At 37.1% G+C, this 19,473-nt stretch overlaps 1 protein-coding gene across 10 annotated transcripts in view; it reads left to right on the forward strand.

Moving 5' to 3' along the window:
* The window catches only part of nav2a (neuron navigator 2a), a 244,695-nt gene that overhangs the window by 156,457 nt on the left and 68,765 nt on the right, over positions 1-19,473 (forward strand). For all 10 annotated transcript variants that reach the window (XM_038272842.1, XM_038272370.1, XM_038272440.1 and 7 more), the window contains 2 exons: positions 3,625-3,742; positions 6,020-6,072. In XM_038272842.1, the coding sequence (XP_038128770.1) occupies positions 3,625-3,742; positions 6,020-6,072 (171 nt within the window). The remainder of the gene's footprint in view (positions 1-3,624; positions 3,743-6,019; positions 6,073-19,473) is intronic.

Below are 19,473 nucleotides of genomic sequence, written 5' to 3' on the forward strand. Positions count from 1 at the left end.
ATATCTAACAACCAATTAGTTTGATTCTCTCTCCAACTATTTGTCTCCCTTTAATCCATTTGGTAAGGCTTTAATTATGCAAGTTCTGAAATAAATTTTGACAATGAAACTTGTTTTGAGACCATAATTTATTGATGGAAACCTTTCTGACTGAACAGAGATAACGTTCTTTAAACATTTTTCTTCTACATATAAGCTGCCATTTACCACAACTTGGTTTTAATTCTTATGGTGTTCCTTGTGGCCCTTAAAGTGGTTTCCACACTCGAAAATATGTGGTTAAACTTGCACTTGATTTTTGGTTTTGACATTTCTTTAAGCTTTAAATTATGAAGCTTGTCTTTTATTTAAAAACTTCCATTGCCGTTATCTATCTCATCTTTGATTGGGTCTGGATCACATGAGTCCATCGTCTATCTTGAAGACACTAATCATCTGTCCGAACGGTCAGTTAACTGAGTTTGCTATAAGGTCCACTATATAGTAGATTATAGGGTGAAATAATTTTACAATTTCAGTATTTTTTTTTTTCTATAATGAGAAACAACATTTTTGGAGTCAGCTTTCCCTGACCTACCCACTGACTTATTGAGGGGTCTGAAATCTAAACTGCATCATTTATTTTATTATTATTATTATTTTTATAGAAGTTGGGATTTTTCTGTCCTCTTCATCCAGCAATAATAATGTTATATTTCATTTGAATAAAATATAATAAATGGAAAGTGTTGCTAAACATTTCAATTAAGATATTAATTCAATTAAGACTAATTAAGATGTAACTGATTTTCACATGTATTGAATATTGGATTCTAAGGTCAGAATTAATGAGAAAAACTTCAAATGTTCGTGTCAGAAATTCAACATTTGGATTTGGTGAAGCTAAGAGTCTTCAAAAACCGAAAAAAACAGAAAATACTGTACAAGTAGGAGCTGCCTTAGAAGGCAAACATCATTGTTACAGCTCCGTGTAAAAGCTTTCTTTAAAAAGCAGATTATATTAGATTTGCTTTCCCACAATGTGGAACTCAGAACTGACTTCTGACTTTCTTTTGCAATGGTTTGTGATCTTAACTTTAATTCTTGTTATCAGAATCAATTGTATTGGCCAAGCTTGTGTGAACAAAGAGGGATTTTAACGTGGCTCTCCATTGCTTACATCATTATTAACATAACCACAATATATAGAAAGCGCACATAAAGGCGATGGAGACAGGATTGTAGTAAAAGTGTACATTTTTGGTTTGTAATATGGTTAAGGGTCTGTACCTGTGAAGATATATCTTCATCAAGTAAATGCTTATTGAAGCTTAAAACTAAGTCTTTTGTAATGGTAGTAGCACTAATGTTAAATTACACTAAAACTAAATTATGAAGTTGCTTTGCATTAAAAAGGTGATATCATCAATCTAAGTTTTTTTTTCCTAAACTTGTTTGTTCATCTATTTTGTTCTGCATTAAAACAGAAGGATTTGTAAGAGGTATCTTGGTTGCAGCTTAAAAACATACAGCTTTGATTTTCTCAAATTTCTTTACTCTCAACCTGCCCATGCCCCTCTGCTTACTCTCATGTCATCCGAACCACCCTTGTGGTTTTCTTGGCTGTGATTGACAGCCACCCATTTCACCCTGCTTTTTAATTGCATCCCTAACCCTCAATTTGCCTGCCCGAAACTGCTTCAAAGAAAACCCGTGCTCATACAAAAGTTCCTGAAGATTGCACTTCCTTTTTTCTTAGACCAGCTGAGAGTGCAAATTGAAAGGATGGCATCTAATCCGGCTGCTAAAAGACTTTTTTTTTTTAATCCCATTGTTTAACTGGAGACTCTTTTTATTTTCACTGTGGATTTGTGTTTAGGTATGCAGCCTGTGTGACTTACAGGCTGCTCTGAGGCTTTGTATGTAATGCTTGGTTGACATTTTCATGAACCTTTTGCGTGTAAGCTTGTGCCCTAAAATGAGTGGACGGATGTACGTTTCTGTGCTTGTCTTTGAAGTTTGCACACCTGTTATAAAGCGTCATGAGAAGCAGTGATTCATCCTTTTAATGTTGTAGCAGAAAGCCCCATGCCTGTTTACAGTGCAAACACAAAGAATCAGAGGTCAACAGCATGTCAAACCCTCACATGCTGGTCGTTATTTTTAGCCTCCAGATCAACTTCCCAACAGTTTGAAAAACTGTCTTTGCAGCTTTCAATTGTGGATGGAGAACGTTTACATGTCTTTCTGTTTTAGGGAAAATAAGCTAAGGTTTGGTCTTTTAAAGAGGAGTAGATTGTGTTTTTTTTGTGTTACTGGTCAGTGATTTTGTTGCCCTGTAATTTACAGTTATGACTTTCCTGTTTAAAGATTCTCTGTAGTGATTCAGCAAATTTAACCCTACAGCCTATACTGTACAAATTTTCTTCTGCTGTAAAGTTTAATTTTTAAAGTCTTGTTAATTTCCATATAATTGAATTTTGTGCGTTTGCAGATTCAGATATCTGATTTTCAGAGGATAATAAAACATAAAAGGAGAAAATGTGCTGCAGACTTTTTCATAGAGATTGTGTTTTACATCTGACATTAAATAAAGAAATCACCCACTTCTCCCCGATAAAGAGCCACAGCATATGTCCTTGAAATTTCTCATTTGTATTGAATTTTTAAAGTATGTTGATGTTTCAAAGATGAATTTAATGTAGTAGGAAAAATTATCATGTTTTTCAGTATTGGATCTTCAAATCATTGATCAGAGTCAATCAAGGGAGAGATTAATGCATATGTAGTGGAAAAAAAAGATGGACAATAAGATTATGACAGGTCTCTACCTGCTGTAAACATGTTTGCTTTGCAAATAAGAAATAATTTAGAGAATAGTATTGCATTTTATGCAGAATACAGACGTTGTCCCAGCGGATATTGTTGAGCACCAGTGGGAAATTATAAAAGTAAGATGTCAAACAGAGGAAGATGAGCTGCCACATGTTTTGAATCCCCGCAGAGAGGATCTAAAGCTGCACTTGTCAAACAAAACCTCTGTAGTTTGGTGCAACTATAGATTCATGCATAGTCAGTTTCTTATATATAAACTCCTTTATTATGACTTGGATGGTGTGGAACTTTTTAACTTCCTGCCCCCCTTTTATCTGTTCAGAAATACAAACATTTTCTTGATGCCAATATAAGGGAGGAGTTTGGTAACTAATTATGAAGGAGGCTATTCAGATTATTCAGATGCTTGCTTTGCTCCCCCCTCCTTTCTTTTCCCCCTGGCAATGAAGGGTCTTTTCTGTCCCCAGAGAGTGATGTCAGCATGGCCCATTGAAAACAGCCGCCGTGTGCTCAGAGATGAATGCCCTGGCTTAGCACAATGGCCCCAATTTGAATAGCACGCGGATATGTGCCAGATCGGGGCTGTGACAAAAGAAAGAAGGGCTACTCCGTTCTCATTTAGCCATGCTGTTATTTCAGTAGCCATAAATTTGCGACATCCATTTATGTCTTTTGTTGTTTTTAAGTGTTGTTGTAGTTTGAAACCAGTCGATGACCTATACAGGGCTGCCCTCTCAACTTTTGGACTGGAATTTGTTTTGGTGGCTCGTAACTGAAGAGGATTTTTTCTGTTTGTGCTTCTGGCCACAGATCTACACGGACTGGGCCAACCACTACCTTGCCAAGTCAGGACACAAGCGTCTCATCAAGGACCTCCAAACGGATGTGACGGATGGTGTTCTGCTGGCTGAGATCATACAGGTCGTTGGTAAGTTAGCTCTAATTTGGTTTGTATCTTGGCATATTCAAGCTTTGCTCCTTATGTGATCGAGGGAGAAAAATAGAGTTTACTTATCTGTAAAGCTGCTTTTATTTTGTTATTATCTCAGAAAACTTCATCTTCTTCATCTGATGTCTTTTTGATGTCATCTTTTTCTAGCTATTATGTATTTAATCTTTTTAAAGTTTACCTAGCCCCTAATTTCTGTGTTAATAATATAGCCTCTAGTAATACTTTTGCCTCAAATAATCATGTTTCTAAAGTAAACATGTAATATCTTTAACATTAGGTAAAGTATGGTTATTCTGCCTGCAGGGGGCTGTGAAAGTTAGTTGTTCCCGTGTGTTTTTTGAACTTTGACCCACTCAGCGTCATCATCATCATCAGTCTTGTCATTTTGTCTGGCCGCCCTTGTCCTGTCATTGTATCTACTGCCAGACTCGAAGCTGAAACAGGCCGACACCAGCTGACCGGTGACTCAGCAGCATGCGAATGACTGCTTCGTCTCCCGGCTCTTCTCCTGTGACCCAGATTTGAAACTTCCCAATATATGAACGCTGACATTGTTCTCAGAATGTAGCTGTTTTATGACTCTTATTTAGGCTGGATCTGTCTTCAAGCATTTCTCCACTTCTTTATTAACACTTTGTCATCATACCACCAAAAACTTTTCTTTATTTGGATTTCAAAGTTTTCAACAATTAAAAATCTGGATTCTCTTATATTTATTTTTTTCATTTACTCTTATTCATGTTAATCAAACCCTTTTCAAGTGGTTGCCCTTAGAAGTTAGTTAATCAGTAAGTAATTATCTTTTGTGGGTAAAGTAATTTTCGCATGTACAGTAAGTACAGCTATCCTTTAAAGGCCTCAGAGGTTTGTTGGAGAGCAAACTGCATCAGTAAGACCAAGAAATATAGCAGACAGGTCAGGAAAAAAACGTGCGCTTTAAAAAACTATTTAAATCATAAAACTGCTACGCAAACTTTAAGGATCTCCCAGATTCATGCTTAAATTATCATTTGAAAAAGGAAAGAGGATGGCTAAACTTAAAAGATACCCAATATTTATTCTGGAGAAGGTGCTTAGATCCACAGCTAAGGTCGAAGAAGATATTAACGGTTAGTAACATATGTCACAAAATGAGTGGCACAAGGAGAGAGGCCGTAAAATATCCTGCATTTTCTTTCAAAATTATACACCATAGGGAAACAACAACGGTTAGAATGGCCTAGTCAAAGGCAAGCCTTACAGTCTGTTTATGAAAAGAACGGGATGGATTGAAGTCTTGTCCAGATATTTATTTGGTAACACAATGACAATCACAAGAATTACTAAATCTGCTGAATGCTGATACAAAATAAAAGTAGAAAACGATCATTTAAAAAATTTAAAGTACTAAGTTTAAGTCCGTGGGTCTTTTTAACCCTTTTTTGTTGTGTTCTGGATCCTGTCATAAATAGTAAAGAAAAGACCCTCTGTTAAATTATTTTACAAACAAATGATCCATCCATGAGTTTCTCAATACGGTACTGCCAACTTGGTGTGTGGAAAAAATGTCCCATTAGCAGCTCTACTATCTTGTTTAAAGAGGGTTGATTATTTAAAAATAACATAATTTCTTTTATGAAATATTCAGTGATTCAATTGTTTGGTTCCATTCCAAGAGTGGAGAGGTTCAACCCCAGGTAATAGGGAGAGTTACGGGGTGGTGGGGTCACCTATCCAAATGAAGGCTTTTTTCTTCCCTCTCTACAAGATAAAGAGGAAGAAAAAAAACACATGATCCTGTGATGGAGCTGCTCTTTTGGCCCCGCTGTGTCTCTGATGCAGAAGTCTCTGCTGCTGGCACAGTTGTCAGCTGTGATCTGATGGTGGTGTCTCAGCTGCGATGGGCTGGGCCTCTAATGGAGGGGAGTGAGCCTTAACACCCTAACCTCCCCCCAAACATACACACACACGTTAAAAAAAGCAGCACAACACTGCTGGCCGGGGCCTCAGTGGCATTGCCACCATTTGTCGGGGCCAGATAATGTCTCATGTCTCTGTGATGGGGGGGTGGGGGGTTGGGGGTCACTATTACAGCCACCAGCATGTGCACCTTTGCTGCTTTGCACTTATACACCAACTGTCTAGTACACAAATATACCGGAGTCTCCATCCTTTGGAGTAAAGTGGAGGAGTACTATGACTGAACAGACTGGGATGAGTTTTTAATTTCTCCTCCTTTTGTCTCTTTTTTCTCCTTTTTTGTCTTTTCTTCAGCCAATGAGAAGATTGATGATATCAATGGTTGTCCCAAGAGCTGTTCTCAGATGGTAAGTGACCTGCAAAGTTTGTTTTGGGAAGGAGCTGTAAAATCTTAAGAGACGGTGTGTGTGGGTGTGTGCATGTGTCGGGAATATACTCTTCCCCCACTGGAAGCTGTGGTGCAAAAGTCAGTGTGAGTGATTGTAGATGGGAACCGTTAGTCCATTTATATTTACTTTTATGGTCTAGTGGGCTACCGTCTGTGAAACATCTGGCCGAGACTTTGGGCGTTTGGCACTCAGTTAAAAGCATGCTAGGTTTGGGTTTTGGAGTCACTTATGCTTCATCTTGTTACAGTTGTAAAGAGGAGAGTATTTTCTCACAACTTTAAGAGTAAACACAGATCTTGAAATTTAGAGCCGGTGGCAAAAATATTGAGACTGTATTCTGGAGATTTTTGTTATAGAGAGCTTTGTAGAAAGTGTAGAATTTGAATTATTTCACTATTTTCTGTTCTTGTTAGAAAATGAACCAAGCATCCCAAGGCAGGAACCACCCTCTGCTGCATGTGATGGGTTATAAATTGGGCTAGTGTGCCAGCTGAGGGGGGGTATTTTTGGCCACCAGCCAGATTACTGAAGCCTTTCTAAGCACTAGAGAGACAGAGGGAGAGACATACACACCCAATTTTAACATCTGAGACTCCATAAAATTCACAGCTGATCCCTGAACCCTCATAGCCGCATTCACCCCATAATGTGAGGGCATTTATTTCACACTGATCAAATTTTTTGTTAGGATTTAAATAATCTGTTTCTTCATAAAAAAAAAAATATATATATATATAATGAGTAAAAATGATAAATAATACATAATAATGAGTAAAAATAAATAATCCTTTGAGTAAAACTTTTCCTCTACATGAATGAAGATCCATTTACGTTTATAACAGAGAATGTGCCGCACTTTAAATTTGAACTTGTTGTTTTTTTATGAAGTTGAATAAAATAACATAAATTGTTTAATGAACCAAAAATATGACACATATTAGGTTTAAAAGACTTTTGTTGGCAAACTCTGCCTATCATCTTCATTTAAAGCAAAACTTTAATTTAATATAAAAGCCTCCCAATAACAACCCTTGATCAACCTTAACTGTTATGTTGCATAATTAGCACAGAATATTGTTAGCCAAAAGAACAGAAGAAAACAATTGTCTTATTGTATAAATAATTTTAGCCTTTTCAATAATGTGCATCTTATTAGGTACCGAATTAAATTTGAAAAACTTCTATTAATTTGTTGCTTCTTCTTTTGTTGCAGTAATTTAATCCTCTCCTACTTATGTGCAATAAAAAAAATTAGATTTTTAACAATAATAAAACAGCAGAGAACTGGCCCTTAGAATAAACATATCGGGCATAATATGATTTATTACGTGTCATAAAATTTCATCTTACCCCTTGAATTGAATTTAACCTGAAATTCATTGATGTTACCTCCCAAATAGGGACATTTCTGCTAACCCCAAAATGCTTTACATGTTGGGGCTACATTTTCTAATCATTGTCCTTTCACCCTGTTTATAGTTAGACATGGTCTACATACTTACGGTCCCTGTCGCATAATTTGTTAGGTGATCATATCTAAAGGAAGTTTTAAAATTGTAAGGTTTTCTTATATTTACCTCACATATGAACACAGATTTGTTTACTTCAAACTACAAAGAAGCCTCCCTGTCATCCTCACAGTGGATGGATACTACAAAGTGCTATACAGTTATGAGTTTTGAAGACTTAATAAAATCCAGGACTCTGGATTAAAAAAATAAGTGAAAGATCGGTTGCATTATTGACCATATCAGTGCACCTGGTCAACCTACTAAGCTGCAAGCAGAGTCACCTGCACAGCAGATGGCGCAATAAGCACTTAATCCACCTTAAATGCTTTTCCATGGAGTAGTATTGCTATTGATGATGATGATTGATGATTACTTTATTCAACAGACTATTATATAGCAGGAAGCTAAAATTCAGTAAGATATTTCAGTGCAAGCATATATTTTGTTTGGCCCTAAAGAGAGAAAAATAAAGGTTGCCCTAAACATGTTACATAGATGGAACAACACAAAGTTCATTCATGCTGACTTCTTTTAGGTCTCATACCATTAGTGCCTACTAGCTTTAAACACATGACTTGTGTTTTTATCTATTTGTTCCCTTTTTTTACCCCTCAGCCTTACAAATATAACTCTGATTATCATCAACAGTCATTGTACAAAAACGTTTCGTCTGTGTGTCTCGGGCATTCACAGTATTGTTCGATTAATAGTGGCTATCAGATGTGCTTTGAATATCCTTTTATAAGCTCAGTTTCTAAGCTTATGTGGGAATTAATGGATCTCTAGATATAATTTGCTTTGAAATAGACTTCAAGCAGTCAATCCTTGGTGAGGGCAGGTGCAACCGCAGTCATTATGCTAATCACTGCATTGTGTGCCGTGGTTTTGTCAAAACATACACACCCATAGTTTATTTGACATCTGGCTTGGAAAATTTAACATTGTTTTATTGCCAGTTATCACCATTTAACGTAACCCTGACCTCTAAATGAAACAACAAAAACAAACCCTTTATACTGTAGGTGAAAGAAAGTGTAGCACCCTCACCCTGCAGTCCAGCTCCTTGATTAACATGCTGCCTGTTTTTACAACTGTCACATCCTTGTTAAACGGACCCCCATTGTCTGGTCATTGCTCTACCACCCAGATTGTTGGTTTAGTCCAGAGTAAGGGTTTGGATTTCACTCTGAGCTGTGAAAACCACACAGGACGCCACAGGGAGGCACGCAAACAGTGAAACATGGCCAACCTTGTCCAAGTATGAAAGCTGAGTCTTTAAGGTGATCCAACGTTTTCTTGCTGCAAGATGTAAAGAGAGGAGTTTGCTGCGTTATTTTAGATGCTAATAACATGTTTGCTAGACTGGTTTGATCTGCCTTTTTTTCTGTTACTGTGAGAACAGATTTAGCTGAAATGGGAGACTGACAGTTACCTGAGTAAAAACCAGAATGGCCAGGTATTTAATGTGCCTTTCTACCTGTATGTACTTGTTAAAAATCTCAACTGACAGTAAGGCTGTCCTGTAAAAAAATATTTTCCCAGGTTTCACACAGAAATGCAGTTTGATTTGAAATCAACTCACAGGCTTTAAGATGCTCCATAATAGGCTCTAATGGATTTTAGTGAGAGGTGAGTGTTTTTATATTTCTGCGCCTGGTAAACAAGTGTGATTTGGATACTCTTAGCTGACTGACATGTGTTTGACAGATTCAGTATGTGCTGCTGTGTTGAAAAGTATGGAAGCATTGTTTAGGTTTTCGATATGTAGATCAGACTGTTTAGACACTTTCCAGTCTCTGGTCTATTTTCATATTTGCCTTGAAATCCTCTGAACTTCCATATCAATGTGTTTTTGCATCATTTTTTTTTATTGCTGCTGCACTTTATGGAATGAAAATGTTCATTTTGCTGCTAATCTGCTGCTCATCCACTGCCTGAAATCTTTGGAAAATTAAATTTTGTTTTGTATACACTCTGTGTATAGAAAATGACAGTAAAAGTTGTCTAAGTCCAGCTCAAAAATTTTCACATGGATTTCAAAAGAAGAAGTTGACATTTTTTTCTCATCCAGAGTCATTTAATATAAGGATTTTGTTTTGAGATCCCTGGTGCATGCTTGTGTAGTTTTACAGGTGCAGTAGCTGACTCAAGTAAAGATGAACCAATATGAATTTTCTGGTTAATCTTGCAGCTCAGTTTACTTTAGATATGCAATTTACTTATACCATTATATATATATATATATATATATATATATATATATATATATATATATATATATATATATATATATATATATATATATATATATATATATATATATATATATATACATATACATATAAACTCACTGGCCACTTTATTAGGTACCCCATGCTAGTAACGGGTTGGACCCCCTTTTGCCTTCAGAACTGCCTCAATTCTTCGTGGCATAGATTCAACAAGGTGCTGGAAGCATTCCTCAGGGAGTTTGGTCCATATTGACATGATGGCATCACACAGTTGCCGCAGATTTGTCGGCTGCACATCCATGATGCGAATCTCCCGTTCCACCACATCCCAAAGATGCTCTATTGGATTGAGCTCTGGTGACTGTGGAGGCCATTTGAGTACAGTGAACTCATTGTCATGTTCAAGAAACCAGTCTGAGATGATTCCAGCTTTATGACATGGCGCATTATCCTGCTGAAAGTAGCCATCAGAAGTTGGATACATTGTGGTCATAAAGGGATGGACATGGTCAGCAACAATACTCAGGTAGGCTGTGGCGTTGCAACGATGCTCAATTGGTACCAAGGGGCCCAAAGAGTGCCAAGAAAATATTCCCCACACCATGACACCACCACCACCAGCCTGAACCGTTGATACAAGGCAGGATGGATCCATGCTTTCATGTTGTAGACGCCAAATTCTGACCCTACCATCCGAATGTCGCAGCAAAAATCGAGACTCATCAGACCAGGCAACGTTTTTCCAATCTTCTATTGTCCAATTTCGATGAGCTTGTGCAAATTGTAGCCTCAGCTTCCTGTTCTTAGCTGAAAGGAGTGGCACCCGGTGTGGTCTTCTGCTGCTGTAGCCCATCTGCCTTAAAGTTCGACGTACTGTGCGTTCAGAGATGCTCTTCTGCCCACCTTGGTTGTAACGGGTGGTTATTTGAGTCACTGTTGCCCTTCTATCAGCTCGAACCAGTCTGGCCATTCTCCTCTGACCTCTGGCATCAACAAGGCATTTCCGCCCACAGAACTGCCGCTCACTGGATGTTTTTTCTTTTTCGGACCATTCTCTGTAAACCCTAGAGATGGTTGTGCGTGAAAATCCCAGTAGATCAGCAGTTTCTGAAATACTCAGAACAGCCGTTCTGGCACCAACAATCATGCCACGTTCAAAGTCACTCAAATCACCTTTCTTCCCCATACTGATGCTCGGTTGAAACTGCAGGAGATTGTCTTGACCATGTCTACATGCCTAAATGCACTGAGTTGCCGCCATGTGATTGGCTGCTTAGAAATTAAGTGTTAACGAGCAGTTGGACAGGTGTACCTAATAAAGTGGCTGGTGAGTGTATATGATTAAAGGGTAATATCTCAACATCTGGAAGAAGGCAGTCACACTAAAACACATCTCTACAGAATATAGGTCGTGAGTTTAACTTAATTTCCTGAATTTCCAGAAAGGTGTCAGCATCTTCAAATGACAGAGGTTGAAAACATAAATGGAAAACAGAGCAACATTCCTGTACTCTGTTTAGCCTTCCTGTGTTCTACTGGATTTTTCTCTCCTATCCTCTGATAGCTCAAATGATATGCAGACTGGCTTTAACAGTTTGATCTTTGATAGCAAACTTTATTCCTGTTATTACTTTCTTGGCAAGCATGTTATGTAGTTTTAGTCGCATTTTGGTGATCTGTAGTCATTTAAGATTTAGTTTAGTTTGAATTATTGAATAATTTCTAATTCTGTTGTAAACAAAAAAGCCTTGCAGTCCTTAATTCTGTTGTAAATAAGCCTTGCAATCCTTTATTAAGGACCTCTTAAAAATACCGCAAGCAGGCTTGAATTGGAAGGCAACTGGACTTAAAGGTATAAAAGAGGATTTTTTAAAAGACCCGCCATCTCTACTTAAAAAAAATGTGCACATGCACAACCCTGTACCCGCTCCTAAGAGGGAACACCTATTAAATGCATGCATGAGCCCATTTCTTTTCTTTCGTGCTCTGTTTAAAAGTTGCTGTTCTCATAGCTCATACAGGCTTACTGTGTCTGAATATCCGCGCTAACCCCTAAATCCCTCAATCACTATATAGAGCGGGGACTATATAGTAGACTTTTTAGTGAACTCAATTAACTGCCTGTTTGGGCAGATGATCACCTGCCATCTTTGTTATTAGCTGTCAGGTAGCATCAGCCTATGGCGACAGCGGGCAGCTGACAGCAAATCCCATAATGCTTTGCAAGGAGAGCTTTCCGCACAAAACATTCTTAGACTTGGACAATTTATTTATTTTTTATTTATTATTATTTATTTATTTATTACAGCTTTATTACAGCTTTATTACAGCTTTTCAGACAGTAAATTAACATTTCCATTCCATAAAGTGCAGCAGTGATCAAGTGTAAACAGTGTGCTTGAAAAATATAATGCTGCAAAAAAACATATTGAAATGGAAGTTCAGAGGATTCATATATATCGTCCAATCATGCAGTATTTCTGGTTGGGGTTGTCAGTGTGATGCTGAGTGTTTAAATGGAAAATGTGTGGGATTCTTGCATAGAAAAATCCCCAGCTCAGTCAGCAGGTTAAACTGATATAAAGGATCAGCTGTACACTTACAAATAAAGGAAAATAAATAACAATGTGATTTTAATCTCTGTTAAAAAATAAAGTTATTTCAGCAGTGCATAAAATAACTGACCAAATACAGAATATTTAGCAAAGAATTATGTTTTTGGCTAGATGTCTGGTTTTCTTTAAACTGCAAAGATGTACAGTATTTCATCATCCTTGTTTTCTAAGTATTTTTTCCTTCTTTATTTTGTAGTTATCATTATTTGGAAGTGGCGGCCTAGTGGTTATGCATAAAGCTTGGAATCCTGAGCTTCTCAGTCCGAGCCCCACTCCGACAGACTGCCACTCTGGGTCTCTAAGCAAGACCCTTAACCCCACATTGCTCCCTGGGCGCTGCTCAATGGCAGCCCACTGCTCCCCAAGGGAATGGGTTAATACAGAGCTGAATTTCTCCAATGTCAGATCAATAAAGTTTAATTATTGTTATTATTGTTTTCAAGTTTTGAGCAGAATCAGTAGTTCGTTGAAATGCCTCCTCTATAGTAAGATTAGATTTAAAATGAATAATTAATCTTGATGTACATTAGTTTACTTAAACAGAATAAAAATATTTCTTAAGTGTAGAAAATACAGTTTAAAAGAGCATTGCCACTGACTTCAAATCCACTCAGTGTTGTTTTTGTTTTTAAAGTAAGTCATCTGCTGCACAATATATCAAGTCAAAGCAGAGTCAACAGTGCAAAGAGAATTTCCCTGTAGGATATCTAGGAAAAGTTTGGCCTTTAAAAATTAAAACATGTTTTCAGGCATGTGACAAATGACAAGAAACGTATTCATTAGAAATCAAAACATTAGAACAACAGATATTTTTGTGTTGTAACGTGAAGAGAAACAACATCTCTAAATAATGTAAAGGAAAACAGAAAATACCTGGCTTGTGATCGACCTGTGACTGTCTGTCAAATAACAATCAAAATCTTTAATGCATAAAGCAATGCATTTCCTTTACAATAGGTTTCAGTCACAAGTTGTTAAGCAAGTGTTTTCCAGCAGGACTTTCCACCTTGTAACATCTGGTGGGGGAAAGTTTGACCTGTTTTACTTTGCAATATAGCCAATTCTCCATCGGATTGGATATTGAGTCTGTTTAAATGCTAATGTGAAATCAAGCCACAAATTCTTCTTTGGATTAAGGTTTGAACTTTAATTCAAAGTTTCATTTCTTGTTGTTCTGTAAGGTGTGCTTGTTCACATTGTCGATGGTTTTCTCAGATGTCCCTGCAGCAGCGTCAACATTCCCATTGCCTACATCAATCTTAAAGTACAACCAGGTCTTGATTGGTTTGTAGTTATGATAGTTGTCTTTTTAGGTGAGGTGATTTTTGTTTTTCATTTTAATATTGAATATTGTCAATATTGAAATAAAATTAAAGTCATAAACTGCCAAATGAAGTCAAATATATTGACAATCAAGCATGGAGATGGATTTAAAATGAACAGCTAGATGTAATCCAAAAGAAACACTTTACAAACCACATCTCTCATTCTTTTTTTTTTTTCCAGTAGCAGTTAAACCTTGTGCTTACGTGCAGTGTTCACCACTTAACAGTGGTACTAACAGGCAAGGATATGATTAACAGCCCTGAAATAGTCAAAAATCAGTAGTAAATCACTGGCGCTTTTAGTGTGGGAAATTGTCGATCTACAGAAAAATCCTCTAGTTTGAGTTGGAGTTAATATGACTAATTTTAAGCCTCAAGCAATAAGATTGAGTTCAAGAAATGCTAAATTGGGAAATTTGAACTCACAAAAAAGCGTTTAAAATATGGTATCAGAATCATGTTTCAAACACATGGATATCCAGCTGAAACATGCAGCACCTCTCCCTGCTATTTCTCTGTCTGTCTCTCTCTCTCTGCCTTATACACACACACATTCAAACACACACACACACACAATAGCAGCCCTGTGATGGTTGGAAGTGTTTGTTCAGAGGGCTGTCGGCCGGCCGGCCCTGTGCTATTCCCAGGAAGCGGAGCGGGCGGTGACAGAAGCCAGGACTGTGGCATGAGGTTGGGTCAAAGCAGCGCAGTCGCGCTTCAGACACACATCTGACACTGAGGCAGGTGCAGGAGGAGCTGCCTTGTATATCTGCAGGGATTTGTTGACGGTGGAAACTTCTTTTTGGTTTAGAGGTATTTGACTTGTGTTTCATAGATTTTAGAGCTAGTTTGCTCTTTTCTGTATTTATCTGTCTCTCATCACAATGTCAGTTGTCTAAAGAGCCAAAGAGTAATTGTAGAGATGGAGATTTTATCTAGTTAATGATCAAACGATGAAATCAAAAATTCTTAGTGTTTGATAATGTTTTTGTTATCTTTTCTTATCTGTTAGTTATCCTCTAAGTAATACTTCATTCATTTGTTTATGACTAGAAGCACTGAGATGTAGATACCTTGACACCATGATGTCACCTCATCAAGACTGATTTTAACTTCTCATGTAGTAAATGCTGAAAATCAGGACAAACAGCTCTGACAAAAGCAAAAAAGATAACACATGATTATCTTCTTCAGATGTGGAATCCAGGCCACACGACTAAGGTTTGGTTTGCTTTGTAGCAGATATGAACCCCTGGATGATGTTTCTGTGGCAACTCTGCATTTTTGCAGGTTTTAAATAGCAAGAGGTTCCAAACCCCCCTGAGAGGCGTGGTTGGGGTGCATCTCAGCAGGACGGGCCTGGCATTTATGATGGGAATCTCACAGGGGCATGCTTTTTGAAGGCAACTGCTATTTAGGCTCCGACTATAATAACAAATTATGGGGCAGCATGAGAGTGGTTCAGTTCCTAAAGTGAGGTTTTGGATTTGAAGTATTAAACTGTGCCTGGGTTAGAGGGGGATTTCAATGAGCATTATTTTTAGGGAGGTTGTGGTATTCAAGGAAGGCCGTAGTCGGCATTCTTGCTGCTCTTGTAAACTATGCTGTGTCACCTAGAAGGACAGCATATGTCAGGCGTACAGCTGCTTCTCAGGTCAGAGGTCACAGACATGTTAGCAAGGGCAGTTTCAACTTCATTAGAGATGAGGATTCAGTGGACTTGTTATTATGCCAATATAGCATATTCAGGTTTTAAAGCTTTAATTGGAAAAAAATATATATTTTTTTGAGGTTGAATGAACAAGCTACACAGATCATAAATGACTCAACAGAATATCTTGAACTGAAACGTTTCAAACTTCTTTCAGCTGATTTTTCATTTTTACTCCCTGACCTTCCCTTTCTGGTAATTTTGAGTATTGTTCTTAAGATAATACGTGATAAACCTGCTTTATGTAGTATATTAGGAGCAATCTATTCAGCTTGTAAGAACTAATGGACTCCTTAAATCTCCAAATTGGGGATCCTTAATACTGTATGTTTTACTTTCTTGGCCCAGTATCCTAACCTGCGTGGTGTTCCTTAAGGAAAAACAAACAAGAAACCTGTCGAATGTAGAGTGTCCTGAGGGGGGAAAAAACAGCATTTTACCAGTGAAGCAAATAGAGCCCATGCTTGTGATCTTTCCATGCCTTTGTTTTTGCCTTTTGTTTTTACATTGTTTTTCTCTTAGAAGAATTCCACAAATTTCCAATGTTTTTTTTTCCTTATCCACCATGTTTATTTAATCTGAGCTCACCTTGATATCGAGAGGTATGGTGAGATTTCCTGTCCAAAAATCTGAATATCTCAGAGGGAAATCTGTTTATGCATGGTGTCTTGTGCTTGCTGTGTGGCTGTAAACCACTCACCCAAGGACCAAAGCTGTTATATCAGATGCCGTCTGCTGGGTGTCTCCAGTATTGAAAAATGTTGCTGTGTGAACCAGGCATAAGTATTCAATTCGTTCTAAGTCAATAAGTGATATGCAAAATTGAGTGAAAGTGAAAATGATAATGATACACAAATTATATTTTTAAACATAAATGCATTGAACTATTTAATGTATATTAAAAGCCACTACTGAAGATGTATTTGTGAGCAAATACATCTGTCTTTTCTAAGACTATGGCACAAGCTAATGGACATCGCTCAGCGATTTGTGAAAGATAAGCATTTCTTTTAAAGTTGTATCAATGAAATCCTGGTATTCCTTCTTACCAGGACTTGTCCCATGTCTGATGGTAGTTCTAGTCTATTGGTAAAAATTAAGAGAATGTTCACTTCCAACTTTTTTACTTGTCCAGTACAACAACTAATTCCAACAACTTAATGCTATTAGTGTGTAAATACACTAATGGCATTTACAAGCTATTAGCATATTAAAGTTGAGGTGTTCAGCCTTCCAATTATGAGGTGCCCCCAGGGACATAAATCAGAATTAACTTGCATATACACATATTAAATTACACTCTTCCATATAATATACTGAAAACCTCACACAAACACTAGTAAAAAGCTCTCACATAAACTAGTGAAAACATTTACCTCTTATATAATCTACTCAAAAGCTCTCATACAAAGTAGTGAGAACTGTTCATATAAACTGGTGAAAAGCTTTACCTTTCATACACACTACTAGAAAGCTTTCATATACACTATTAAAAGTAGTGAGAACTGCTCATATAAACTGGTGAAAAGCTTTACCTTTCATACACACTACTAGAAAGCTTTCATATACACTATTAAAAAGCTCTCATATACACTACTAGAACGCTCTCATATACACTACTAGAAAGCTCTCATATACACTGCTAGAAAGCTCTCATATACACTACTAGAAAGCTCTCATATACACTATTAGAAAGCTCTCATATACACGACTAGAAAGCTCTCATATACACTATTAGAACGCTCTCATATACACTACTAGAACGCTCTCATATACACTATTAGAACGCTCTCATATACACTACTAGAACGCTCTCATATACACTATTAGAACGCTCTTATATACACTATTAGAAAGCTCTCATATACACTACTAGAACGCTCTCATACACGCTACTAGAACGCTCTCATATACACTATTAGAACGCTCTCATATACACTATTAGAACGCTCTCATATACACTATTAGAAAGCTCTCATATACACTACTAGAACGCTCTCATACACGCTACTAGAAAGCTCTCATACACACTACTAGAAAGCTCTCATACACACTACTAGAAAGCTCTCATACACACTACTAGAACGCTCTCATACACACTACTAGAAAGCTCTCATATACACTACTAGAACGCTCTCATACACGCTACTAGAAAGCTCTCATACACACTACTAGAACGCTCTCATATACACTACCAGAAAGTTTTCATACATACTACTGAAAAGCTATTAGCGGATTTCAGTTGAAACGGAAGGTGTTTCAGTGAAACAGGAAGGACCGTCATTACACCGGAAGTTGTTTTAAACGGAGGTCATTCTGGCTAGCTCCGTACATTTTGTGCTATCTCCGGCCGAAATTGTATCAAATAAAATTATTGATTCATGCTCAGCTATCCGCTAAACAACTCACAGAAGCATGGGCATTACTCGACTTTATTTTTTATGTTTTTGCTTCAACAGATCCTTTTCCGGTGTTGTGCGAAATTCAGTGAAAATCTGTTCCACCTGTGTCGGGAGCGCGCCGCGCATTGCAGCCACATAAGTGGATCTGATCATTTCCCAGGCCTTTCGGATCATTTCTTGGTTAAAAAAAAGTCGTAAAATTATACAAGGTTGAGACATTTAGTTTAATCAGCCGCTGTTGTTTACAAAATTGTAAAATAAAAAAAAATAAATGCGGTTTTCTTATGCTGTTTTGTGTTGTTATTTTAAACGCCAAGAGAATCAGTCTCTTTCCAAGTTTTTTCACTTCAGCCTGACAGAAATAAAAGTCAAGTCACCAAATACCAAATTTGTATTTATAATTTTTTATTACTGATATAAGATGATGGGAAGTGCCTGATAGCAGTTCCATAATATGGAAACAAATTAATTTAGCTGCAAATCTTAAACTGTGTTTATTCCTCTCTTCATCAACAACAAACCATCTGGATTCGGTGATATTTGAGCAATGTTTGCCTAAATTAAAGGAGGGGGACCATATATTTTAGCTTTCTAATAGTGTGTATGAGAGCGTTCTAGTAGTGTGTATGAGAGCTTTCTAGTAGTGTATATGAGAGCGTTCTAGTAGTGTATATGAGAGCGTTCTAGTAGTGTATATGAGAGCTTTCTAATAGTGTATATGAGAGCGTTCTAGTAGTGTATATGAGAGCGTTCTAATAGTGTATATGAGAGCTTTCTAGTAGTGTGTATGAGAGCTTTCTAGTAGTGTATATGAGAGCGTTCTAGTAGTGTATATGAGAGCGTTCTAGCAGTGTATATGAGAGCTTTCTAATAGTGTATATGAGAGCGTTCTAGTAGTGTATATGAGAGCGTTCTAATAGTGTATATGAGAGCTTTCTAGTAGTGTATATGAGAGCTTTCTAATAGTGTATATGAGAGCGTTCTAGTAGTGTATATGAGAGCGTTCTAATAGTGTATATGAGAGCTTTCTAGCAGTGTATATGAGAGCTTTCTAGTAGTGTATATGAGAGCTTTCTAATAGTGTATATGAGAGCGTTCTAGTAGTGTATATGAGAGCTTTTTAATAGTGTATATGAAAGCTTTCTAGTAGTGTGTATGAAAGGTAAAGCTTTTCACCAGTTTATATGAACAGTTCTCACTACTTTGTATGAGAGCTTTTGAGTAGATTATATAAGAGGTAAATGTTTTCACTAGTTTATGTGAGAGCTTTTTACTAGTGTTTGTGTGAGGTTTTCAGTATATTATATGGAAGAGTGTAATTTAATATGTGTATATGCAAGTTAATTCTGATTTATGTCCCTGGGGGCACCTCATATCCAATCACCTAGAAAGGGAATGGTTGAAATAAACTGTAACTTTTTGGTTTGTATTTAAATATGCAGTGAATTAACTCATTGATAATTTGGTCAATTATATTTGCCATTGTCCAGCTGGTTGGGTATAGTTATAGAAAATCGTTATCTTCTATGTTGTTGCAGTAAATTTAAACCTTTTAGGTTGAAGA

Source organism: Cyprinodon tularosa, unplaced genomic scaffold, assembly GCF_016077235.1.
Source record: "Cyprinodon tularosa strain WSP-4 unplaced genomic scaffold, ASM1607723v1 ctg100, whole genome shotgun sequence".
In the NCBI taxonomy this organism is placed as follows: domain Eukaryota; kingdom Metazoa; phylum Chordata; class Actinopteri; order Cyprinodontiformes; family Cyprinodontidae; genus Cyprinodon; species Cyprinodon tularosa.